This window comes from Acinonyx jubatus, chromosome D2, assembly GCF_027475565.1.
Source record: "Acinonyx jubatus isolate Ajub_Pintada_27869175 chromosome D2, VMU_Ajub_asm_v1.0, whole genome shotgun sequence".
Taxonomy (NCBI): Eukaryota; Metazoa; Chordata; class Mammalia; order Carnivora; family Felidae; genus Acinonyx; species Acinonyx jubatus.
The window spans coordinates 73,066,110-73,091,967 of record NC_069393.1 but is presented as its reverse complement, the minus strand read 5'-3'; the positions used below and the strand labels follow the sequence as shown (position 1 = coordinate 73,091,967).

The following is a 25,858-nucleotide window of genomic DNA, read 5'->3' as shown; positions in this document are numbered from 1 at the left end:
TGACAGATTAATCCAATAATCTGTCAGTGTTTGTGTACTCATTTGTTCGTGCCTGTGTCCCAACAGAACTTTATTTAGGACACTAAAATTTGGATTTCATAAAATTTTCACAAGTAATGAATTATTGTTCTTCTTTTGATATTTCAAAGACTTAATATTTTAGAGCAGTTTTAGGTACACAGCAAAATCGAGGGGAAAGTACAGAGAATATTCCACATATTCATTGTCCCCACACATGCATAGCCTCCCCTACAGTCCATTTTCCCCACTGAGTGGTACATTTGTTACAATTGCTAAACCCACATTGACACATCATAATCACTTAAAGTCTGCATTTTACATTAGAGCTCACTCTTGGTGTTGTATACTCTGTGCGTTTGGGCAAATGTATAGTGACATGTGTCTATTATTATGTCATCATATAGCATATTTTCATTGCCCTAAAAATCCCCTGTGTTCTGCCTGTCCAGTCCTCCTCCCTCCAACACACACACACACACACACACACACACACACACACACACACCCCTTAGTTTTTATGTATGAGGGAAGGAAACTAATGCTTACTGACCACTGACTGCATGCTAGGTTCTGTGTTAAAAGATTTACACGTGTTCCTTCTTGTAGAGAGATTAACCAGGCAGTGGGATATTTTGGAGGATGAAGGACTTAGGAAAAGGGAGACTAATATAGACTTCAATGTAGCAAACCCAGAATGATCGAAGAAGATGCCTCTAATGGCATTTAATCAGTCACTATGTACCAAGGGGAATGGAAAGAGAAGACACATTTCGCTCCTGAAGCCCCTCTTTTCATAAGCTCCCATGAAAAGGATGGGAGCTTCCCATCCCACCTGGTAGCAGTGATGTCTATGATTTGCTACTGACTGTACTAAGCTGGAATTCTTCAGGGACTTCACCTTAAAAGGGGGAGTGTGTGACAAGGAAGAAAGCATGAGCTTCAGAGTCCAGTGAAACCCTGGTTTTCCATGTTACTAGCTGTGTCACATGAAGGAAATTTTTTAGACCCTTGAAGCCTTAATTTCCTTGTCTGTAAAATGGGTTCAATAGGAACTACCTCATAAAATTGTATACTAGTTGCATAATATCTAGCATACAGAAATGCTCTGTAAGCCTTCCTCTCCTGCCATCCCTCCCTTCCTGGGTACAATCTATTGGAACTGAAGAGTTTGAAAGGACCAGACATGACCAATAAAGCAAAAGTGCTTTTCTTTGGCAACATTCTTTATTACAGACATTTTGCTCCCTCAAATGTCGACTCTTGCTGATGTCATGGTGTTAGCTGGTCGACATATTCTTGGAAGGCTAACCTTGTTTATGGATGCTTCAGTTTGCCAACAAATCCACATAGAGAAATTGTCACACATTTCCTAGAATTCAGAACTCCCTTGTTTCTGTTTTTTTGCGTAAGTCACTAGACTACTTTTTCTTCGGTGCAGAAAATGAAGCATTTTGTACAGACGGAAATGAACGATTCTCTTTCTCAGTTTCAGCAAGAAGGACATTTATTCTATGTTCAACAAAGTCATATTCAGTTTTCCAAACTGAGAAATATTTAAGGGATTTCATTATATTTGGGGAAATTTTCATCAATCAGAGATTTAACAGCTACCAAAAAAGACCTCCACAATTAATCTTTTATAACATGAGTGTGACTTGTAATCTCCACACTAAGAAAAAAAATAACTAAATATAGGGGAAACCCTTCATAAACTATAATATTTCTTGGCAAAGAAAAACTGCTTTATGATTCTAAAGATATGTTTGAGAATTTAAATGAAATGTACATGTTTGAAATTAGTGCCAGATGCAGCCCAATTCAAGCCCAATTCACTGGCTGCATCACATCACTATGATTTAGTAAAAGGTATTCAACGATTCTATGTTTCATAGAAATCTCACAAATACAAGTATTTCATTCACAAAATGCATGGTTTGGCAGGTTTCCAGGGCAGGAATTTGCTGGAGGCAAGGTAAATTTATTGATTAAAATAAATCAAATGACTGACATTTCCCCCAGAAAACTGGCAAAACAATGATATTCATAGACTGGAAGTCTTACAACCAGAGCCAGAAGAAAAGTCTGAGCTATTTACATTTATTATAGGAATCCAATAATGTGATAAACAGATGATTGAGAATTCTCAAATTTTAAATTTTAAAATACATTTTTTTGGAGTAGGACTCTCTGAGTCTTTTTTTTGTTTGTTTTAATGTTTATTTATTTTTGAGAGAGATAGAGAGACAGAGCACGAGTGGGGGAGGGGCAGAGAGAGACACACACACAGAGAATCCAAAGCAGGCTCCAGGCTCTGAGCTGTCAGCACAGAGCCCGACGCGGGGCTCGAACTCACGGACTGCGAGATCACGACCCGAGCCAAAGTTGGATGCTTAACTGACTGAGCCAACCAGGTGCTCCAACTGTCTAAATATTTTCATATGAGGTCTGCTGTTTGTAGGCTTTTAGAATAATTATATTCCTCCTCTACCCTTTGCACATTTATATGCACTGAATAATGAGGACTCTTTGATGGAATATATATAGAAGCAATCCAGATAGTTCTTGAACAGGTCAACATCACTTGCCGCCTACCCTGTGTCTCAGTTCTTCGCCCTCTGTGCTCTCTTTCTCCATGCTGGTCACATTTCCACCAACAGCATTGGCTATGAACTGAATGTTTATGTACCTGCAAATTCCTGTGTTAAAACTCTAACCTCCAGGGTGGCTACGTTTGGACATGGGGCCCTCAAAGGAATTAAGGTTAAATGAGGTCATAAGGGCGACGCCCTGATCCCCTAGGATTAGTGTCCTTGTAAGAAGACACACCAGATAGCTTTTACCTGCGCACATGTGTTCTTTCTCTCTACAAACACCAAATGAAGAGATACCTTGAGCACGCCGCAAGATGGCCGCTGACCACAAGCCAAGAGAAGAGGCTTCCAAATGAAATCTGCCTGCCGGCACCTTGATCGTAGACTTCCCAGCCCTTATGAGAAATTCATTTTTGTTGTTTAAGCCCCTCACCACCTCGTGGTATTTTGTTATGGTAGCCTGAGCAGACTAAGACCCACCATTAAGAGGCTCAAACACAACAGCTACAGCAACGTTTTCAAACATATCAGTTCTTTGCCTGACTTGTTAAAGATTTGGATTGGGGGGAAATGCTATTGGGAAGCTGGGCACAATTGACCAGGAGAGTTTCACACAGATCCTGAAATCACTCAGACCTGCTTCCGTTCTAGATTCAGAGGTCAGCATGAGAAAGGACTTTAGGGACCTGAGCTTGTCAATTCAGGTTTTACTATGATTCTGGGGTTACAGAAAACTCCATAAACCTGGCATATCCTTCTGGGACCTGAGGGTGAGGTAATGGGTAGCTAACTAATAAGCTTAAACATCTGTTTATACTAAATCATGATATATTAGAGTGCGATGAAAAATTCTTACACATTTTTAGAATGTTTCAAAGAAAAGCTTTATTGATCATGTTACCAACAGTGACAACAGGTAGCTAAGACTTAATATTACTGTGGGCCAGGCAATGTGTTATGGACTATGCGTATTTTATCATCCTCACGACACTGGAAAATAGGAAAATATTCTTAGTCTTATTACAGAACACTATTTCAAAAAATGGAAGCATTTCTAAAATATCGCGCACTCCCATCACTATCACATTATACTGCTTTATATCCTTCATAGCGCTTTTTTGGGTTTCTTTTTTCTTAGGTTCTACGCTACCCCAAGCCCCTCCCTGGGGCCCGAACCAGTGGCGGTCACGGAAAAGGGGCTCAAGGTTTTAGCCAATGTCACACATCTGGTCAGTGAAGCAGATGGTAAGCACCAGGAGAGCAGGAGTCGGGACTGTTTTCCGCTAAACAAGGCTGGCACGGTGCCTGCTCAATAAATACGTACAGAAGGAAAAAAAAAAGGAAGGCAGGGAAGAAAGAGGGAGCGAGGGGTAAAAGGATGAATGAATGGAAACGTTCCCAGGAGAGCCTAGAGAGCACCTCCCTCCTTGGGGAATGAACTCAGTTCAAAGTCTAAGCCAATACTTTCCTCAGCAGGGAATGGGGAAGAAAAAAAAACAAAGCCTTTAAAAACGTTTAGAAGAAAGGGGGGAAACGGTAAGAGAAAAGAAGTAGAAAGAGACGAATCCATTGCTGCAAATAGATTTCGAAACGGAGCTAAGCGCGGCCGGTTGCCATGACGACCCCGAGGCCAGAACGGCCCCAGCCCATTGGCCGAGATGCTGGAGCCAATGAGAAGGCGCGGTGTTGGCGGGGGTCATAAGATGGCTGCCGGGCGGCCGGCTCCTGACGGGTGAGTGCCGCTGATCGCCGGGCCGCCTCTCCGCCGGCCGGGGCTCCGACGAGACGGGTCCGGGAGGGCCGGGTGCGGGGAGCGGGCGAGCCAGTATGGGCGGCCTCACGGCCGAGCCAGCAAAGCCCCCGCCGGGGCCCACGGGAGCGTTGGTGGGGCTGGCCTCTGCTTTGCTCGGAAGGGGCGTCGCAGCGCCTTCCCGAGCTTGTTGGTGGCAGAGGGGTTCTCCGTCCCACCCCAAAGTGAGGGGGTGGGGGGGAAGAGGCTTTCCTTCGGGGAAGCAGGCGCCTGTTTACAACTGCTGTATCCCGGGGAAAGAGCTGCTGTTAGTGCCAGTGTCAGCAGGCTAGACGTCCTGCCCCCGATTGTGCGGCGCTTAGTTCTGTGCCCGGGATGGGATTCTTCCCGTTTGGGGATCCGAGCGTGGCCCTGCCGCCGGAGAGCCTGCCGAGCTCGGGGTGGTGCCGCCCTGCAGGAAGAGGTGTACCTTTCTAGAGCCACCCTCTTGCAGTAAGTATTCTCACGGCGGCATCCGACTTAAAAACGAGCCGCCAAATGTTATTGGTGAACTGTCAGTCTTTTCCATGCAGGGTCTTGGGACGTGTTTTCCAGGCCTGGATTAAGCAAATACCGCCTCGCATTGAAACATACGCATACGTACAAAGTCCTGCTAAATAGTTTGGGTAATCGGATTGGGACCTTAAATTGGAAGTCAGGCCTCTGATTCAGTTGAACCTGAATGTGATGCATACTTAAAAGTGTTGTTGTTAAGTAACTAATTCCAAGTCACAGAAACCGATTATCGTGCAAATTGTTTTAACATTGATGGTGGATGGTGGTTTATGAGTGTTACACAAAAGTCAAGATTAGATTCAGATCAGACAAAATTCAGATTTCTGTGGTTATGTCTAATTGAATATAAAATACGGGAAATAAGACAGCTTCATATAGTGACAGTGGAATTGAAATTCTGGAATATCAGAGACGGGAGACCTTTACCCATTAAACTGCTCAGATTAGGTTTCGGTGACAGGCAATTGCCTGATCTTCCAGAAAATTTGACCTTGTTACCCACACCTCTGACTGTGAGTTTTATGTATACAAGTTAGTATAGCATCTTAGATAACTTTCTGCACTTAAAGAGTGAGAAAAAATTTTTTCTTGATCAAATGATAACAGAATTACAGGTTAAGGTCATTCTTCATATCCACTCTCAAATCTTTGTCTCCAAGAATTTATTACTGCTCAAACTCTGCCCTCTAAAAGCTTTTGAGTTGGAGCCATCCAGTTCTGTTTTTCTAAAACAAACAGGTCACAATGCATCAGGCAAGTCAGTTACTTCACCTTAAAAGGGATTTAGATAGTAATTCCTAGTGGAACGGTTGCTGTAGGGATTAACGGGAAAAGAGTTTCTGTCACATTGTTTATATGCATTGACTTGATTTGTTTTTCTTTCTAGTTGTTTCTTGTGTTGTAACTGGAGTCCCTTTTGCTTTCTCCAGAGCATCTTTTAGGTGTTTTGTCTGACACGCAGTCTTACTGAAAACTAGAAATCTTGGCTATGGTGTCTGGGTTGAAGAGAGAAACCTTATCTACTGGGGTATTGGGGTTTAATCAGTGTTGCCTCTGACTCGTATATCACGTCTCTTGAGAATGGCTGAGTAGTTTTCACATTGAAAGGGTAATTTGGAATGACTTGCTTTAAAATAAGGCACGGGGTGAGGGACGCTTCAACGAACTAGAGAGTCACTTTTCGGAGCAGCCAAAACAGGGGTAACAGGAGGCCGAACGTGGTACAATTGGAAGCGTGTGAATGACATATAGATGCTACGAGTTTAAAGACTGTTTTCAAACGTGAACCCAAAGCAAGTCGCGAAGCAGCCCCTTCATGTTGGCTGATTTACACTTCGGCTGCTGCTCACGTGGACAGCTCAAACTTGCAGGCTCCTCAGTGACTTATCTGTGCTTGTCGCTGGTCGTCGAGTTGCCTTTGTCTGTCCCTCTGTCTGTTTTTTTTTTTTTTTAATGTTTTAAACAGTCACAGGAGAATGGCACAGACATTTGAACATCCCTTTAAAGATGTTCAGGAATCGAGTTCAGAAACGTGCGTTATTTGAATTTTGTCTCATTTTATGGATTTGGATGTCGAATCTGGTATTTAAAGTTTATTTTGATTTTTCTTTTTTTCTCTGTGGGCACACACAAGGAATTATCACACCAGCCAGTGTCCTCCTGAAGACAATCCTTAATGCCACATCAACAAGCGCTAAAAACAGATGATTGTGAGGAAGCCTAAAAGTGATCAAAAAATGCTGGAGAGCCGGCGGGAAAAGGCCACTCCAGGGCAACTGACAGTGCTCCCCAGCGTGAGGCACGTTTGGATGCCCAAGGCGTAGACCCACCCTGTAGGGACGCCGAAGTAGTGCTCTAGTGGGAAAACTGTGCCCGTCAGAGAGGCACCTGCCTTTCCTTAGCAGCCACAGCTGACGGCGTGGGCCAAGTCGTACTTGGCTGCTGACGGACAGAGGCTTGCTGTGTGTGTAGAGTGTCGGCTCCACGAGGTTAGGTATTTTTGCCCGTTTTGTACACTGCTGTCCCCGTGTGTTAAAGGGTGCCCGGCACACAGTGGCCATGCACAAGACGCTGTGGACAGGGCAGAGAAACAGTGGCTTCAAATATAGAGCCCCAGTTGTGCTAAGAAAGCTAAATCTGAAATTTGTTACTGTCCTTAAGTTCTGAAATGGATAATGAGCCTAAAGGTATATTACAGGTCAGCGGCAAAGTCACGTTGGTGCTTTTTATCATTCCCCCCCTCCGTCTGCTCCTCAGAACGCTAGAAATATTTTTATTGATAGCATAACGTCCATTTTTCAAGAGTGGCATATTTCACGTGATGTCTTTTGTGCTACCAAAGCATCTATTACCCATTCCAACTATTAAAACCCCCAGGTCAGGTTTAGGATGGACCCAGGCCTTACGGGGCTTGGAGCTTATGTAATTTTGGGTCTCCTCCTTAAGAAAAGGAATACAGATTCTAAATAGAAAATTAGGTATAATGCTTTGGAACGAACGACCTGTGCAAAAGAGGAGCCTTGAAACTTGGGCTCCATTATCTTCCTGCTTCTGGTTTTATTGTTCCATTCAGGAAACCAGACACCAGTATTTTTTATAGAAATTTCTGTTAGATCGTGGAAATCCGGGAAGTAAATGACTTGTATCAATGCAGTGAATGCACCTCCACCTTAGCGACCTCAAAACTACCTACCTTGTGAATGTCGCCACCCACAATAGAAATTATAAAAATGTAATGTGTGGTCACAGGAATACTAATAGCAAGAAGAGCTTAGCATTGATCCAGCCCCTAGAACCTCCCAAACTGTGGTGAGCGTTTTCATAGCTTATCTCATTTAATTCTCAGAATAACCCTGTACCCAATATAATTATCCTCGTATCACAGAAGAAAAAAACTGTGGGTCAAAGGTGGTGAAAATGATTTGCTGGTGTGTGGTGGGGTGAGGATTACAATTGGAGCAGTTAGCTATCAGAGCCCTTCTTAAAAAGCCCAAAGAGTATTTTGGTGAGGCTATTTCAGAGGGCTAACAACTGATGAGGCTGCACCCAAACTGCCAGAAATAAGATCTGATTATTTTGACCTGGGAGGAGGTCCTTAAAGGTTATCAAGAATCCGTTATTCAGATTAATGCGAAATCCGTAATGCTTTTTTTTTTTGTCTCAGAGACAATGGTGATGGTTTTCTCATTAGGTTGATCACAATAGGAGGCAGAAAACTCAGCAAAAAATATTTCAATCCTTGCATTTTATTTATTCTTTGAAGTTGATAGTAAATCATGAGCAGTACAACCAACTTCTCTTTTTTAAGGCATCTTTTGAACCAAGTGGTTTTGACTGAATATGTATGCTAGAATAGACTGTGCCAGGAGATTAGTAGTGAAAATGTACTCAATTATCGTAATTTTAGCAAATGCTTGTAACTCCAATTTTTAAAAATCACTTTTGATAAACTTAACAGCGGTTAATATTCTCTCTACCAATGGGCCATAGAGCTAATGATAAATATTATCCTGAACTTTCACCCTAGTTTCCTAAATAACAGTATTTTTATTCAAAAAAGCTATATGTTTTTATTAAATGGTTAGGATTATACTCCATTTGGTATTATTTTAGCAAACAGTGTAAAAATAAAAACTAGGACATTCTTTTTACCACCATGCTTTCCTCAAACTACCTGCGCAGCCTAAAATTTTTCCTTTGAAAATTGTTCTTCTACTCCTTAGACAATAAGTCCCCTGAAAGTTCCAATTTCAAATACTGGTGAAAATCCGACTTTAGTTTCTTTCTTTAATTGTGTTAGCTTGAAATACAATATTATAAATCTTAAATTGTGTGAGTGTATGTTTGTAGACCCTTAACATTCTTGAACAATGAATGCTTTTACTGAATTTATTTTTTTTTTAGACAAAATTATCCATATATTAGAGATCCAGGTCCTATTTTCTTTAAGTCATTCATCTGTAGGTGTGTCTTATAACAGATTTAAACAAGACCAAAAAAAATTTATCCAAGCAAAGATTTCAATTATTTTAATACGGAAGGTGCATCCCATCCCATTTTAGATTAAAAGAAGGAAAGCATAGATTAAAAGAAGGAAAGACTGTTCCCAAACCATTGGGATAATTGCTAGACTCTTGGGGTTTTAAATTTCTTTCCGTTTCTACTTTGTACGTCTACATTCATCTTTTTCCCTTTAGAAGAAAAGATGTGGAGTGGGCTGCTACCTCCTGGCCTAAATGAAAGTGATATTGAGTTGAATTCTGAAGATGAAGCCCCATTAAAGAACTCTGGACTTAACTTACAGGAAGATAACGAAGATGGGGCCATTACAAAAACAGAAATCTCAGATTTCCCTACAGATGGACCAAAACCCGACGTGGAGGCAAATGTAAACGCCTATGAAGAGTGCCCCTCTGGAGTTCCCTTCAATATGTGGAATGTAGGTTCTCTGTGATGTGTTCTTATTGAAGCCGGTGCCTGTGTGTTTGTGCATGCTCCTGTGTGTGTTTCTGCCGTGGTCAGAACGCCTGTGTTCTGGGGAGATGAGAGGTAGGGAAGATTGACTCAGAGTACTCTGTGGGTCTGCGGTCAACCCGTTGGCCACTCAGGTACTTGCTTTCATTTTTATTTTGTTTTTTATAAAAAGAGGAAGAAAAAAACTGGTAGGATTAGCTACTTTTGCCTAACATAATACATGAGTTTCTATCCTAATTTGATCTCTTTGTCATCTGTATGAGTCATTGAATTTTACTCTCAGATAATCAGATTGACTTAGGTAGAAATAGATGAAGATAAAAACTCAGATTGTGAAGGAGTCTTAGAGAATAGAGTATCTCAAGAAGGACTGAACTCCTTTTGCTAAATTTGTATTTTTATAAATGCTAGAATATGTTTTTAATCCGTAACATGTTTGTAATTTTTTGAATATGTGCCTTGCTTCAAATAGTATTTGTTTCTTGTTTTTCTTTTTTTAACTTTTATATAGAAATTTCAAGAATTGCATAAAAAACATTCTGAACAGAAAAGCTCAGCATCAGGATTCAGAAGAAGGAAAAGAAAACGCTCCAGGAAAGGTGCTTTGTTTTAATTCAAGTTAGTTGTCAGTAGTGCTAATGTTAAGTTGTGACTAATTGAGCTCAACAATTTTTAATAAACATAATTTTGAAATAACAAATGAATACTCAGGTATTGACACTTTGTGAATTCTTTTCAGGTAAATTGAAGAATGAAGAAGAGTCTCAAAGGTGGGTAGAATTTAAAATGTTCGCCTATTCTGGACAGTATTGTAACACTTATAGCAATAGTTGAACTACTTACCTCTGAAACATAGGAACTAGTTTCTGTAGTTCGTAATTGTGGTGGCCAATTAAAAACACTAAAAATGAGTTCTTGTCTCTTCTTTCAGTGCCCAGACTTCAAGTGAAGCCCAGTGGAAGGAGCTTACTCAGTATTTTGGAATCAATGATAGGTTTGACCCCCCTGTTAAAAAGAAAAAAATTGACAAGGTAAGATATTTTTTTATGGCCTCTTACATTAGTCAGTAGGAAACGTTTGAAAATTGTAATGCTTGTAATTTGAAAATGTTTGTAATGAATTCAGTGAAAAAGTTAAAACACTTCCTGTGTGCCAAACAAGATGCTAGGTAAACATGTAAATATGTAGTTATAAATAATTAAAAAAAAAAAAGGCTGTTAAGAAGGAAGTAAACAGGGTTGTTGTAAAGAAATGTAAAATGGATACCCCACTTTAGGTGGTCAGGGAGGGCCTTTCTTGGAAGATGCCATTCCATTGAGACCTGAAGGATAGGAAGGAACCATCTGTACACAGAATGCTCGTGAAGAGGTAATAACCTGCGTAAAGGTCCTGGGGAAGACAGAGTCATCATGGGACATTTGAGTAACTGTAAGAAGGTCAGCCTGGCTGGAATGGAGTCAGTGAGGAGGAGAGTGGCCCAGGATAGGATTGGAGAGGCAGGCAGCCAGGAACCAAAGCATGAAGCACCTTAAGGGCCCTGGTAAGGAATTGGGTTTTAGTTACAGTGCAGTTGAGAGTCATTCAAGGGTTTTAAGTTAAGAGAGTGATATGATCGAAGTTGTGTTTGAAAAGATTGCTCTTGTGTGGAGAATAGACTGTGGATCAGCAAAAGTAGGCAAGAAGAGAACAGGTAAGAGTCTCTTCTAGGCACAAGAGGACGGTGACTTGAATAAGAATGGTGCTAGAGAAGATGGAGAAGAGTGGACAGATTTGAGGTCTACTGTAGAAGGAGAGTTGGCAGTATTTGTTATTTGCCTCTGATGCTTGTGAAGTGATAGAGAGGATTTGGGGCGTGAGGAGGGAAAGAGAGCCATTCAAGTGTTACCTTCAGCAGTGGTATGAATAGTGATGCTAGTTACGAACGTGGGAAGGCTGGGGAGGGGAGAAGATTTAGGGTGGCCTCTGTCCAAAGTTCAGTTCGGGGCATGGATGGTATGAGCAGGCAGGAATAGAGAGACGGTTGGTAAAATGAGGCAAGAACTCAGGACAATCTGAGCTGGAGATACACAGTTGAACATCCTCAGTCTATAGATGATGTGAATCCTTAGTAGAGTCTTGAATGAGTGAGTAACTTACATATTCACATCCTGGACTCCAGGAGCATGAAAACTGAGCACTGAATGGTAGGGCTAGAGGCTCAGGGGCCTGCCTGGTTGAAGCCCAGGTATATTGTATCGTGCCTGTGTAGACAGATTCCTCCTTCGTGAATCATTTCTGTAGATCACTGTGTGTACACAGAGACCATTACCACTTACTGATTAATCAATATTTCTTGTGAAATAGACCTCAGACTGTAAACCCATTGTTGGGGGGTATTGCATCATTGAGGGCACGTGCATTAAGGAACTGACAGCAGAACTTTGCATGTAAACCTTTTGATTCCAGCTTTGCCAAGAATTCTTGTCGTCAAGTTCTAGAGCATTGGGGACTTGAAACTAGGATCACTTTCTCCTACATCATTGCTGCTTCTGAGCAATCTCTTTTTCACACATGTTCAAGCAGGTGCAGAAGTGTTTAAATGCCTACAAAGAAAGATCACATGAAAACCCAGGCTTTATGACCCCATCCTCAGTCCTCTGGCTTCACCACAGAAGTGCTGGTCGGCACTTTAAAGTGTCGTTGTCCTGTTCTGGACCCCTGTGATTGTGGTGGGCTGGGAGGACTGGTTTTGTGAGAAGGATGCTCTCGACTGCATAAGCTTGTTCTACAGCACGAGGGAGGAGGGTCATGCTGTGGTGGTGGGCCAGGCTCTGGCCGACCTGCGGAGTCCCCACCGCTGGTTGTTCTTTCGAGGGAAGGAATGGTTCAGTATTGCTTCTCATAGGAAATTGTTTTGAAGTTTTACTCCTGAATTAGGTGGTCTTTGATCTTCAATTAATTATAGCACTTGTTATGTTTTTTCATAACTGTTGACTTTAGAGTGTCTAAATGAGTTTCATAGTTGAAGTTAGGGCTCTGAAGTTAAATTTTAAATTTAAATTTTTAACTGTTCTGAAGAGTAGAAAATTTGAGAGATTTTTTTTTTTTTAAAGTCTCTCCGTATCAGATTGTTATTATTACCCTATATACGAAATTGTCCCTTCTTGATATGGGCCAGATACGGCTGTCATTCATTGTCAAAAATTTGAGGTTTGTGTAGAGGAGCCTTATGAATACTAGGATTCCTTGTGCAAAATCTTTTAAACGACTCAGTTTTATGAACTAGTCTTCTCTTTCACATTATACATTAGATGTGTTCTAGGAAAAGAAGTTTTAAGTCAAGCATCATTTTAAAAACAGTGATCTATTTTATGAGTTTGGGTTTTGTTAATGGAATACACCCTCTATATGAGTGACATCTGACTAAGAAAGTTATGGCGTTTTTCTAAACAAGGAAACCGGTGCTGGCCAGACTTGCATCTGGCCAGGATTTTGCCAGCACTCAATATTCTATAAATAAATGTAAGCCTAAAAGGAAAAGATTTAGTGAGGCCAGATTTCGTATTCTCTTGGTAGTTTAGCATTATTGCACACCAGCAGGTTTGCACTTCGGTTTGGGATCCTGTTTCACTGTTTTACATGCACCCCTTTTGCTCATGCTAAAGTCTACTGTGAATCCAACAGAAGAAATAGACATTGAAGAATGTCCACGCTGGAGGCGCCAAGATAAAAGCTAAGAAGAAATGTAAGGCTAGAAATCTAGAGAGGCTCATGAAAATCTGTGATGCAGTTTGGAGAAAACTAGCATGAATTTCTAGTCCATTATTTTATTTCTCTGGAGCCGAGGCTGATCTTTTGCCATATGTGAGAGAGCCCTTTTATTCTGTATTCAGTCCATCCTCAAGAACGTAAAACAGAACAGACTTCTTAATCTTGTGTCTACTGTGCAATCCTTCTCCGCACCCGCCCCCCCCAACCAACCCCCAGTTTTCTCTCTTTCTCCTCCTCCCTTCCTACTTTCTTTTTTTGAACACTGTCAAGCTAAAGCTGTGGCTCAACCGATTATATGTATTATGACACTGCCATCACCTGTTTTCTTAACATTGCAGAAAGGGTTGTATTTTTAAAATGTAGTATTCCCAATATCCAAAGCTGTTTTAAAATGTAGTTTGTATTAAATGCAGCTATAATTGTGTTTCTGGAAGTAGTTCTGGGACTTACTAACCATTCTGTAATCAGAACGTAATTATTTTGAATCTATATAGAAATTTCTTTAGAATAAATTTCACTCATTAATTGCATTATAAAAATCTCAAATATTCCTTAGTTGAATCAATTTGATGAGTCACCAGTCATTATTGAAGTAGTTTTGTATGTATTTCATGGATACTTTTTGGCATGAAAAATCCGTTAAATTTTAATAATTTTAAGAATAATTGCACAATGTCTGATTTTTTTTTTTAGTTGTTTATGAGAGGAAACAGTTCCTGTATAGTGTATCTTTTTTCAAATTTATTTATTTATTTATTTTTAGCAGAATGCTTTTCCCAATCAGAATCGTACATGGAACTCCAATACACAAATCATATAAAAAGCCAGCTGCCCTGAGGGAGTGGGAGGGAGGGAGGAAGAAGGGTAGTGGTGCGGAGGGGGCAGAAGTGGTAGCAGTGGAGGGGAGAGGTGTAGAGGCGCCACGCGCGACTGTTCCACTGGCATTAATTACAGAGCATTATCTTTTGATCCCCAGGTGATCCCTGTGGGGGTGTGTAGGTGGGGCCAGTATTCTCATAATGTAGATTGACTAAAGCCTAGCGTGATTTTCTATAAGAAAACAAACAGCAGGTAAGAAGTGAAATGAGACTTTAACCAAAGTCATTTCGTCTCAGATCTAGATGTTTCCTAAGTAATAGCCCAACTTTGTTTTTATTTATCTGATTTAAATAATTTAAGTAGGTATGATTTATACATAAAGGTAATACTACTAATTCTTAGTTCTGCCTTACCGCCCCCCCCCCCCCCCACTTCTTTTTGGAGAGATCACCTATTTTTTTTCCCTTAGATATTTGGGCCTAATTAGAGTACAGCAAACTGTAGCAGACAATTCATTTATATTCAGCTTTAAAAATTGAATATATTATCTAAATAAATGAATATTTAACAGTAACATTTCTATAGAAATATATTGTGCAGTTTGACTGAAGGAGCCTTAATCACATGTTAAAGAGATTGTGCATATGCACATATGGAGGATTGGTCCTTAATGTTAAACCTAGTACCCAGAAGTTTCTTTGATGTTTGTCATCCTGCCTTCTTGGCATCTGCAGCAAAACTGTTAGTTAGAGGTTACTTATTGCCTCGTTGGGGACCTGTTAGATACCGGCCTTCGATGATTTTCCATCTGTGGCCAAATTGGCACCCTAACTGGTCTGTACTGAGGTATAGATAGCTTCAGCTAAATTCTGATTCCCGCCGGAAGGCATCTTAGAAGCACACCTAGGCCCTGCTGAGTCATCAGTGCTTCTGTGCCTCCTCGCACTTCTGTGGTGTGAGAGACATCATGGACGATTCCAGGAAAGGTACTCTCGGGTCCAACTTAAGACTGTAAAAGCCTTAATACTCAAATCTTACTTCATGAGACTACCTACTGACTCTACATTGAATTCTTGGGTCTTATGCTTGGGGCTGAGCCCTTGATGATTTGTGATGAGGTCTGTAGCCATACAGAGCTAAGCCTTATCTTGGTTTTAATAATGGTACCCTGATTTAGATAAAATAATATGACCAACTTCTTTATCGAATGATGCTACATTCTAAATTTTTGCTATGTATTTAACATGTATTTCCTTTGACCCTTACCATAAACTTGTGGCGACTCCGGTATCACTTTTTTTGTGAGGGTGAGGTGACTGTAACCTGTAGAGGTTTAGGAATCACCCAGAGTTTCTTGGCTGTAAGTAGAGGAGCTCAAATTTGAACTCTGGGTCTGACCTCACCAGCCATGTTCTTTGTAAACCATTATTAACTTACGGTCTTAACATAGTGGAAAAATTTTACCTTAGGATGCTTTTCCACAAGTGAAGCATTTCGAGTGTATTTGGAATGTTAATGTCTTCTTATAGAAGCAGAAAGTTTGGGTGTGCATACAGAATCAGAGGTTTTTCAGAGCCAAATGGCACTATTATATTTTATTTAAATAAACTGTCAAAAAGAAAAGAAAGAAAAAGGAAAAAAGAAAAGGGAGGAAAAAATCCCAGTTCTGTCTAGTGAAATATGTTGAATAAAAAAAAAAAAAAACCAAAAACTTAAAGGAGCTAAAAACAAAGTTGAACATGTAAGTGGAATTTTATTTCTAGGAGAGAGTTTGGGTTATCAAGCCAGTCGTCTCTTTTTCTTTAAGGAAACCAAGGCTTTGCCCTTCCTTTAGGGAAATCTCATTTGCCCGGAGCCGTGGCCACCTCTCCTGGCTTCTGTTCCAGTCTCTGTCTACTGTATTACACCAGTGCCGGGAATGGCTGGGGAAATGGGAGTGGGTTGATGGCGAAGCGATAGATTTGTAATTTTAGCTGACTTATTTTTAAGTGAAAATTATACTTACAAGCTCAGCAGTTGATGTAAGTTTCTAGAGGAGGGGAACATCCTTGTTTTCGGCCCTTGTGATGTTAACTGGAAATGGTGGTTCTATAAAAACCAAAAGGACGTAAGTTAGCAAGTTGATGCAGCGAAATGACTTGACAAGCGGATCGTTGGTTTATTCAAGGTATTGGTGGTAAGAAGTAGAATGGATTCCTTTTTATTCATGGATGTATGGTTACTCAGGTTCTGGAGGAAAAGAGTGCAGCAGCCAGGACTTACCTAATCTTAGGAAGCCTACGGAATTGGAGGGAAATACATAAAGCTAATCAGTGGGATAAGCCAGACAGGCCCAAGAATGGATGCTATTAGTGACCAGGTTGTTGAAATAAAAGGTTGAGATCACTGGCTCCCCCAGAATTTGCGGAACAGGGAACACTGGAGTTTGCTGTTAGTATTTTCTTTTCTTACTTGTTTGAGGAAACACTTAATATTCTGTTCAGGAAGGAGTCCCCATTAGGCCATTGTGTTAGCATTTCTTAAATAAAATGCTTTACTTATACTGTAAAAATAGTAAACAAAAAGGTCCAGAGGCAGGTACTGTGCTAAGCTCTGGGAGTCCAAGATGGAGAAGGTATTCTCCACGCCCTAAAGGAACGAATATTCTAGTAATGGAAAGATTTATATATAAATAAGTACAATAAAATATGACTCTTTTTTAAACCATTGGGGTATTAATACCCCAATATTACTGTTGTGGAATTTTCTTGTCCAAGTGGTGGATAAATGTTCCTCCTTTGGGTGGGCGTCCTTTCAGTATTAATGCAACCGTGGATTATTGCACTGTGATCACTAAGCCAGTAACATGTAAGAAGACCAGGCCGGGTGCTGGGACACACCACACCAGTGACACACATGTCTGTCCTTAGTCAGCCTGGAACCCAGCTGGGGAGACAGACCCACAACTCACTGTAGTGTGTTGGACCCACAAGTGCTGAAGAGAGTGGCGAGAGCAGTGTGGAAGGCAGTTAGGTACTGGGCACGGGGCAGAGTGAAGCAGAATCGGTGGGTGTGTACTGGTGAGGGAACCTGCAAAGGTGGAGACGATAACATTCGCCATGAGCTGTACAAGGACGGTTAAGATTTTTCCAGTAGAAACACATCAGAGGCACAGGGGACATATAAGAATAGTAAATGTGACCAGAGATTGGGAAGTATAGCATTGCCCGAGATGGGGTTAAGAAAGCATTTGGGGACCCTATTGTGAAGGGATTTCAGTGCAATGAAGAGGAATAAAGAAGTGATCATGTTTTCAAGCTGACTAATGACATGGTATCTCTACTTTAGAAAAATAGAAGACTAGATTGGAGAGGGTTCTCATCTTCCAAACAGGAGATGACGAGGCCCTGAAGAAGCCCAGGAAGGTGGCATGAGATACCCTACAAAAAGAGTTAAAATAAGAGAAGGATTGGAGGCACTGAAGACTAGCGAGGATTCTAGTAGGGGTGACTCAGTGGGTGGTCATCTCTAAGGGGGAAGCAGGGAAGGAAGTGATGAACTTGGTTTTAGGCATAACAAAAAGTTGGAGACCCTACCTTTGCAAGGCTTCAATATGAAGGTAACTAGGAAGTAGCTGGAGGTGTAGATCTTGGTATAGCTGAGAGCTCAGATGGTTTGAGTTACACAGAGATACAGAGAGCAGCTTATAAGAAGTAATTGAAGCCCTGGGACTGAGTACGTTACTGAGAAGAGGGAAGAGTAAGAAGAAAAGGGGGCCAATCACAGAACCTTGAGGACCGTTGTAATTAGAGTTATAATTCAACAAGAGAAGATGAAGGGCCTCCAAGGAAATTGAAGGTCGGTATTTGGGGAGATATTTTAAGAATAAGGATATAGTTGACATAGTAGATGATCAAATAGGAGGAGGACAAAGTGCCATTTGTGACTGTAGAGGGAGCAAGTTTCAGGGAAGGATGTGGACCAGACGAATGGAGGATGGAATTTGGGGGAGGGGGTGACATGAGGCAACCGATACATTGTTTTACAAGAGAGAAATGAAGTACCAGCCTAAGAAGAAATCAGTTTAAGGAAAGCAAGCTGTGTCATGCCGTCCATCCCCAGGTCCAGAACGGGGTGGACAGGTGTGTTTGTAGGGTGAGAAAGATGAAGAAAAGAGAGAGGAGAACATTTAAACACAGGCTTCTGAATGACAGGTAAGCAGGTAGGACTGTGATGAGCGCAGGTGGTGGGGTTAGTTTTGGAAAGAGATGATTCTTTCTCAGAGGCCGTAGGGGCAGAGGGACAGTACGGGTGAAGATTCACCTTGTGAGGTTGGTTGAGGGGAAGGTTGTAGAAAGGACACAGAACATCCAGTACTTTTGGTTCTTCTCTTCCCCTTCTCTCCTTGCCTCAGCCTCCCATGAAGTAGAGGGTGGGGTTGTAATCTGAGAAGGAAGGAGCTAGGATTGAGGGGATTTGAAAAAATAAGAAAAGTAACAATTTCTTAGAGGAATGTGGGAATTCTCAAGGGCAGAATTCAGCGCCCACTCAGCTAAGTTTGAAGAACAACTTTTAGGGGCGCCTGGGTGGCGCAGTCAGTTAAGCGTCCGACTTCAGCCAGGTCACGATCTCGCGGTCCGTGAGTTCAAGCCCTGCGTCGGGCTCTGGGCTGATGGCTCGGAGCCTGGAGCCTGTTTCCGATTCTGTGTCTCCCTCTCTCTCTGCCCCTCCCCCGTTCATGCTCTGTCTCTCTCTGTCCCAAAAATAAATAAATAAACGTTGAAAAAAAAAATTAAAAAAAAAAAAAAGAAAACTTTTCGTAGAAGCCAGTGAATTGAGTTACTGGGTTTTCTCTGCCACTGCTGAGACACCTAGGTGTTAAAGTGGTAGAAACAAGTGGTTGGGAATGGCCAAAACAAAGTAAGATGTTGGAGGAAATTAAAAATATTGCTTAGGTCGGTGGTTCTCAAACTTGGGCCTAGTTAGCATCAGTGGACTTCTGGGTCCTGATCCCAGTTTCTGATTCAGAGCATTTGTATTTCTAACAGGTTCCTGGGTAATACTGATGCTGTTGGTCCAGACTTAGACTTTGACATCCGCTGGCTTAGAGTTTGAAAAGGTTAATCATGGCTTGTAGGTCAGAGAGGGAGGATAGGAGAATCCAGAAAGGGGCTGGAGGACGGCGGGAATAAATACAGTGGTGCCAGGATTAGGGTTACAAACGAAGACAAGGCAGGTTCACTGGCTGCAAAGGCTTGGGATAAGTGGAAGGACAGAATCTTGAGTTCAGAGAGAATTCCAGATTGTAAAGCTTTGGAACTGGAGCTTTCAGGTGATGCGTAGTGCGTGGCCCAGAGCAAGCCTATTCAGAGTATTGGTCGTCCAGGAGATACAGAGCTTGTGTCTGAATATAACTCCGTGTACTGCTTTCTTTTTTGAGAAAGTCCTGCTGTCCTCCTCCCTTACCCCTTTCCCCTAAAAAAAAAAAAAAAAAAAAAAAAAAAAAAAAGTCAGAACTGTATAGGCATGTAGTTGATTTGCATCCTGGCACAAGCTCAGTTCATGGACTGGCACCATTCACAGACCTGAACTGGTGCACAGACCACACTTGAAGTGTCCCCGGCCTAGAGTATGGACTCTGGGGTGGGACATTAGTTAGAGGTCCCTGAGGATGAAGGACGTTGGGAAAGTGAGTCCAGCATGTTTTTTGGACTGTGAGGAGAAGGACGATGGGAGACTATTTCTGCAGAAATACAAAAAAGAGCAGCTGGCGACCGATCAGTGATCGTAGGACCTGCATGGGAAAAGGACAGGAGAGCCACCTGGCCTGGGTTCAGGGACTAGGGCTATTGAATGATGGTCTCGGGCTGCAGTTGGGAGCAAGGAAGAGAAAAGGCTGTCATCCTCTCAGGTCCTTCCTTAGGTGGGATGAGGGATTGTGTGGAAGAACGATCCTCACTCAGCAGGGACACTGGTGATAACCTCCCGGGTCTGTGTTCTGTAATCTTTTTACGCAGATTATGTGTGGGCATTTTTAAGTCTTGTTTCAGCAGAGGCTGCACAGGAACGAAATTTCTCCTTGTTGATGGGTATAATCAAGCAGTTGGCTGACGGGAGGAGGCATTCCTGGGTCCCCTTTACGAGATGAGGGAGAAGTCGGGCACTGAAAACGTGGAAGACACATGCGCTAAGCCATTGTTAGGGCAAAACGTTCTTGTGAGAAACGTCTTAGACCATTTAAAAATTTTTTAATTTTCCGTAGTAACTATTTCCACGAGCTAAAACTCAATTATGTAAGTCTAAGCGTCTTTCCATAAATGTGTGATGAATCCTACCTCGTCTGTTTGGTAATCCCATGAAAATTTTAATTATCGTTTCCTAAAGCATCTTCAGCTGGTAAATAAATACGTTTCCATAGGAAAGTAAAATCATTCTGGTATGTAACTTTCCTCCTGTATTTAATATCCAGCTTAATCCCTCTAGTCAGAGACTAGACAGGCTGTTGAAGGAGGGCCTTAGGCTACAAGAGGGGGCAGTAGAGAAAAGAGGCAGAGGAAACGGGTGGTTGAGAACACAGGCTCTGGGCACACGCAGGTTCATGTGATGGCCTTACCACTTACAGACTCTGTGACCTTGGCCTACTTAGTCTGAGGCCTCTCTGTTTCCTCGTGTTCAAAACAGGATAGCAGTGTTGTTTTGTGGAGTTGTTTTGAGGGTGAATGAGCTTTCTTATAGTACTAAGCCAGTAATAATAATAAGCATGCCATCGATTTAACCATTATTATCATTAACATTGTATGGTTAGTAAGGGAAAGCGTAGTCCTTGAAGTCACAGAAGTCTGGATTGGCATCTCCTCCTTCTTAGTTCAAGAAGTTATCGGACCTCGAAAAAGCCCTATGATCTCTCTGCGTGGCCTTCTCCTCAGTAAATGGGAGTGGTACAGACTGCCACAGGGCTCATTGTGAAAATTAAATGACCTAAGTATGCAACGTGTTCGGCGTAGTCCTGTGACATAGTCTTTGCTGGCAAATGTTTGCCTTTCATTCCTGCCTTTAAGTTTTAGGTTTCCTTACTTTCTAGTCCGGCCTTGAAAAGAGCATCGACCAGGCTGTGGAAGAGTGGGACATCGAGAAGGCGGAGGAACTCAGCAACCAGCTGGCCACGCGAGAGGTGAGTCAAACTGGTATTTGCAGATTTTCTAAAATAAATGTGCATTCTTTTTGTGATCATGAGTAAGTTCAGTATTCAAATATTTGATCTTAGATTTTCTTTTCCGCCCATTTTCTTCCCTCTTATCCTGCCACTTATGCTGAAATGCTGGGTTTTACTTTTGTCTTTAATGTTTTTAAATCATTCTGGTTTGAAACTTGTGGTGGACATAATCCATGACTGATATTCAACCCTAGATTTCACCTAGGTTTCAGAGAGCTTTTTGCCAGTTATGATGAAAAGACTGGCTTTCTTTTTCCATTTGCATCTTTAATTCAGTTTAACTCTCCCTGAGGGCAGCTGTGCGCCACATCTCTCAATGTTCTCCTGGCCCTCGCTCCCCCACACGCTTTCTTACTGCATATTCTGAACTTCTCCCTCAGCCCTAAATAATTTTCAGCTTTTTAAAACTTATAGTCTATAGTATAAAACTAGTAGATATATCGCATATTCTTTTTCCAAGTACACAAGGCTTCCAGAAGATTCTGGCCTGCACCTTTTGGGGGGAATATTTCTCCAATTGGGAATTGCTGTCAGGTGTCACTAAGCAAGAGCTGAGAGCTCATACTGGCGTATGTTTTATTGTTGTTAGTGTTGTTTTGTGGTTCTTTATTGTCCTCTTTGGGAAAAAAGATCGACCATAGCTTTCCCATTTTGGGTAAGCTGCCTACTTACTTCACCTTATTCTTTTTTGTTTTTGTTTTCCTTTGCTTTTGCCTTTTTTTTTTTTTTTTTAGGGTTTATTTATTTTGAGAGAGCGAGCGCATGAGCAGGGGAGGGGAAGAGGGAGAGAGAGACTCTCAAGTAGGTTCGACGCTCAGCACAGAACCCGACTCAGGGCTCGATCAGACGAACCACGAGATCACGACCTGAGCTGAAATCAAGAATTGGATACTTAGCTGACTGAGTTGCCCAGGCGTCCCAACTTCACCTTATTCTTAAACTCTACTTCCTGGTGTTTAATTACATAGGCAGCATCCTAGGTCATCTGTGTAAACTGTTGGCCACATGTGCTATTCTTTCTTACTTGCCTGCAGGTGAACATTTGTTCTACACTGAGATTAACGATGGAATTACTATTTTGGTAAATTCTTCTATGGAAACACCATCTCACCCTTCTGTCTTCCAGTGCCAGACAATCTGTTGATGGCTGTTTGCTGGTTTGTTTTCTGTTCTTGGCTACAGGCCATAAGTATCTGGGGTTTTTATGTAGGGAAATGAACAAGTTCAGAAGTGAGGCTTAGGGATTCAGAAGTTACCTTTTTTTCTCATAGGCCTTTAAAATCAGTTGTCACGTTAAATACTTCTGTTTATAATGTGTCTGTGTATTTATTTTTTAACGGCCAATCTAAAGGAAATTATGAAGTTCTGAGCTTGAGTTTGGGACATAGGTAAGAAGCAGCATAAATGGCAGTTATGCAGCCTTTCAAAAAGTGACATTTTGGGGCATCTGGGTGGCTCAGTCGATTGAATGGCCAGCTTTGGCCCAGGTCCTGATCTCAAAAATAAACAAACATTAAAAAAAGAAAAGGAAGGAAGGAAGGAAGGAAGGAAGGAAGGAAGGAAGGAAGGAAGGAAGGAAGAAAGAAAAACTTTAGGGGGAAAAAAGCGACATTTAAAAAAAATCAGTTTCCTTTTTTTCTGTTAAAATTCATTCTTCCCTTCCCAGCTTATATTTCTTGTGCTGTAAGTTTGGCATTTGCTCTCTTTCATCTTTAGAGTAGCCGTGTTTTGATTTTATTGATTATATCCTTCATTGGATAGAATAGCATTTTATCACTCTGTTTTCAAATAGAAAGATTCAGGGATAACCTTTTAACGAAATGAATTTGATAGTGTGTTGAATGGTCCTGCAACCTCAGTTGGACCTAAGTGTTAGCTGGCAGTTAGTAGAGTGGCTTCTTCAATTTGATAGGTGCTTGGCACTTATCTCTACAATCAGCTGTGTGTCAAAAGACCATCTTTAAAATTCTGTTCAGCAGTAGAGCACTTAGTGTTTGTTGGTTCTGTTTTGGCACTTGGCACTTAGTTTTCCATAGAGCTGTTGTCAGAGGTAGTAGGTAAGCGTCTTGGGTAGCCTGCAAATATACACAATGTAGCAAATTATATCAGTAGTTTATATCATCTCCAAATTTGGGGGAGTCCACCGTGAAATGTCAGAGGAGGGTGGGGAGGGACATGCTTATGGGGCTGGAAGAGAGTAAAGTAGTATGGCTGTAAGGGTAGGGAGGGGTGGACACAGTAGGAGGTAGGGACACATGATGGAGGTAGGGAGGAGTGGCTGAAGACATAAGTGGCAGAGACTTTCGGCGACTGAAGGTGTTTAGGGCGGCAACACCAATCACTGGTCTTGGTCACCTGTAAATAGGTAGGTGTGGAAGCTTTTGGCAGCTTTTTCTGAATCTCTCATTTGGGTCAGAAGCAAGGCTCCCTAGAGAACCGGTACCTAACCTATACCACTAAAGTGCATTTTGTGACACGTGCTTGAGCACGTGTCTCTTGAAGCCCTTTAAAAATTGTGGGTGTTTGTTCCTGTTTGCTCTCCAGCAAATGCTATACCATCAGCGTGTGGCTGATCTCCGAGATGACTGTATAGTTCCAGTAAAGCCAAGGATAGAAGCCTAATAAAAACAAGCAGGGCCTTAGGGTGTGGCTTCCTGATTGTTTTCAGAAACGCTGCAGACTTCTTTATCTTTACCTCTGTCCCAAAGATCAGGGGACGGACTGGTGTACCCTGGTTGGTGCTTGTCCATTCTTCCTTTCGGAAGAGCCAGGAGTTGTTTATTTTGTGATCTCTACCAAATAACAAGTTGGCTGTGACTCATCCAGTGGCCCCAGGTCAGTAGGTTTTCTCAGGTCCTTGCTTATTAACAGAAGCAAGAAGAATGCAAGGCCTCGTCTACAGCATTAAAATGTGGGCTCCACATGACCCATCCGTGGCTGGCTGTTTTTCTGGTTTTTGGCTTTTTCAGTTCATTAGCACCCCCACCTGAGGCAAGGGTGATTCGGAGAGAAGCATTCACTTTACTGCAGGCTCTATGTTTTTCATAGGTAAAGTTAGTAATGCTAAAATTTTAAGACTTGAATGCATTTGATTTTTTTTAAAAAAAGTTTTATTTTGAAATAATTTTAGACTTTCAGAAAGTTGCGAAGTTTATGAAAAGATTTTCTATTTACCTTCACCCAGATACCCAAGATGTTAACGTTTAACATTTGCTTTGCCATTCATTCTAATTTATATACCTCATTTAGATTTGCCAAATGTCTCACAGATTTCCTTTATAGCTAAAAGAACAGTTTCTTTTTCCTGGTCTAGGACATTGCATTTTGTTGTCATGTCTCTTTATTCTTCTTTAATCTGGAAAGTTCCTCAGTCTGTATTTCTTAGGACATTAGCATTTTTGAGGAGTAGAGGCCAGTTATTTTCTAGGATGTCCTTCAATTTTGGTTTGTCTGATGTTTCCTCATGCATTTTTGGCAGGGGTGTTGCAGAAATGATTCTGTGTTCTTCTCAATGCAAGATATCAGGAGGCACATGATATCTGTCTGTCCCAATTTTTGATGTCACTTTGAGTTTTTGGTTAAGGTGGTGTCACCAGGTTTCTCCACATTATTGTAACGTGACTGTTGTCCCTTATGTAATTAATACATATCTCATGGAGAGATGGGAGAGAATTTGAGACTATGTAAATATTCTATTTCTCATTATACTTTACCCAGTAGGTTTAGCATCTACTGCTAATTCTTTTCATCTTTGGGACGGTTATTATTATGGTGGTTGCCAAACCAGATCTTTAAAACATTATGTGATTGAACTTTTCATCTTTACCTGGCAAACTAAACCCAAAATTTGTCTTGAATGAGATAGTGGATTATGTAATCTTCTATGTATACGTTAAATCTCGCAGAAAAACCTGGACAGTCGAGAACTGGATATAGTTTTTTTAAATGACGCACTTGGGAGGGATGCCTTCCCCGCTAGCAGTGATCGCTTGTGAGCTTCCCTTTCTCTGCCGTTTGAAGGCGCATGTCAGAAAGCACAGAAGATGTGCCTTCCCAGCTGCAGAGACGTGTGTTTTCTTTGAGGATATTAGGTTTCTTTTTTTGTGCTTTGTTTTGTTATGCTGCTGTTTTAGAAATGGGAATTGCATGGCACTGACTAGGTATTTTCCATTTTAAGGGTGTGATTTCCTGTTACCTTTATGACAAGTGAGATTGCTTCAGAAATACAGGATATTTTCATCACTTGTAAGGATGAAATGTTTTCCTCAAGTGTTTTTTTTTTCTTTTCTTGCTTCCACATAAATATAATGCCTTGTTTTAGTAAAATAAATTAACTTATTTAGTGTGGTGTTACAGAATTCTGATTACAAGAAAAAATAAAATTCTCTTCTTTTCCTTGTATAAGTGAGTGGCAAAACATCTGGAAAGTGTTTGCTGTTCAGGCACAGACATTGGAAAGATACTGATATCGTGTTAATTAAACACCCGTGAAGAATGACTAAAGTAATCAAGATGGAATTCTTGAATAAATAGTTTAGTTTGAGATTTAATTTTTCATATTTATCCCCTTGGTGCTAATCACCATGGATATGAGAGATGGGATTTTGAGAAATAAGTAATTGTGAGTTTGGGGCAGAAACCCTTTATGAATTAAATGTATACGTGCATGGTAGGTGTCCTTTTGGAAATCAGGTATATTGGTTTTTA

General features: G+C 41.3%; 1 protein-coding gene across 3 annotated transcripts in view; it reads left to right on the top strand.

Annotated features, from left to right (window-relative positions):
* The first annotated feature begins 4,209 nt into the window (after positions 1-4,209).
* The window catches only part of FAM204A (family with sequence similarity 204 member A), a 39,055-nt gene continuing 17,406 nt past the window's right edge, over positions 4,210-25,858 (top strand). Inside the window, exons 1-6 of one of the 3 annotated variants that reach the window (XM_027063220.2) lie at positions 4,210-4,344; positions 9,114-9,355; positions 9,902-9,989; positions 10,130-10,160; positions 10,322-10,421; positions 21,020-21,109. In XM_027063220.2, the coding sequence (XP_026919021.1) occupies positions 9,122-9,355; positions 9,902-9,989; positions 10,130-10,160; positions 10,322-10,421; positions 21,020-21,109 (543 nt within the window). In that variant the 5' untranslated portion in view covers positions 4,210-4,344; positions 9,114-9,121. Of the gene's footprint in view, positions 4,345-4,450; positions 4,855-9,113; positions 9,356-9,901; positions 9,990-10,129; positions 10,161-10,321; positions 10,422-21,019; positions 21,110-25,858 lie in introns of those variants that run through there. The other 2 variants (XM_015082687.3, XM_027063221.2) reach the window with 2 other exon arrangements.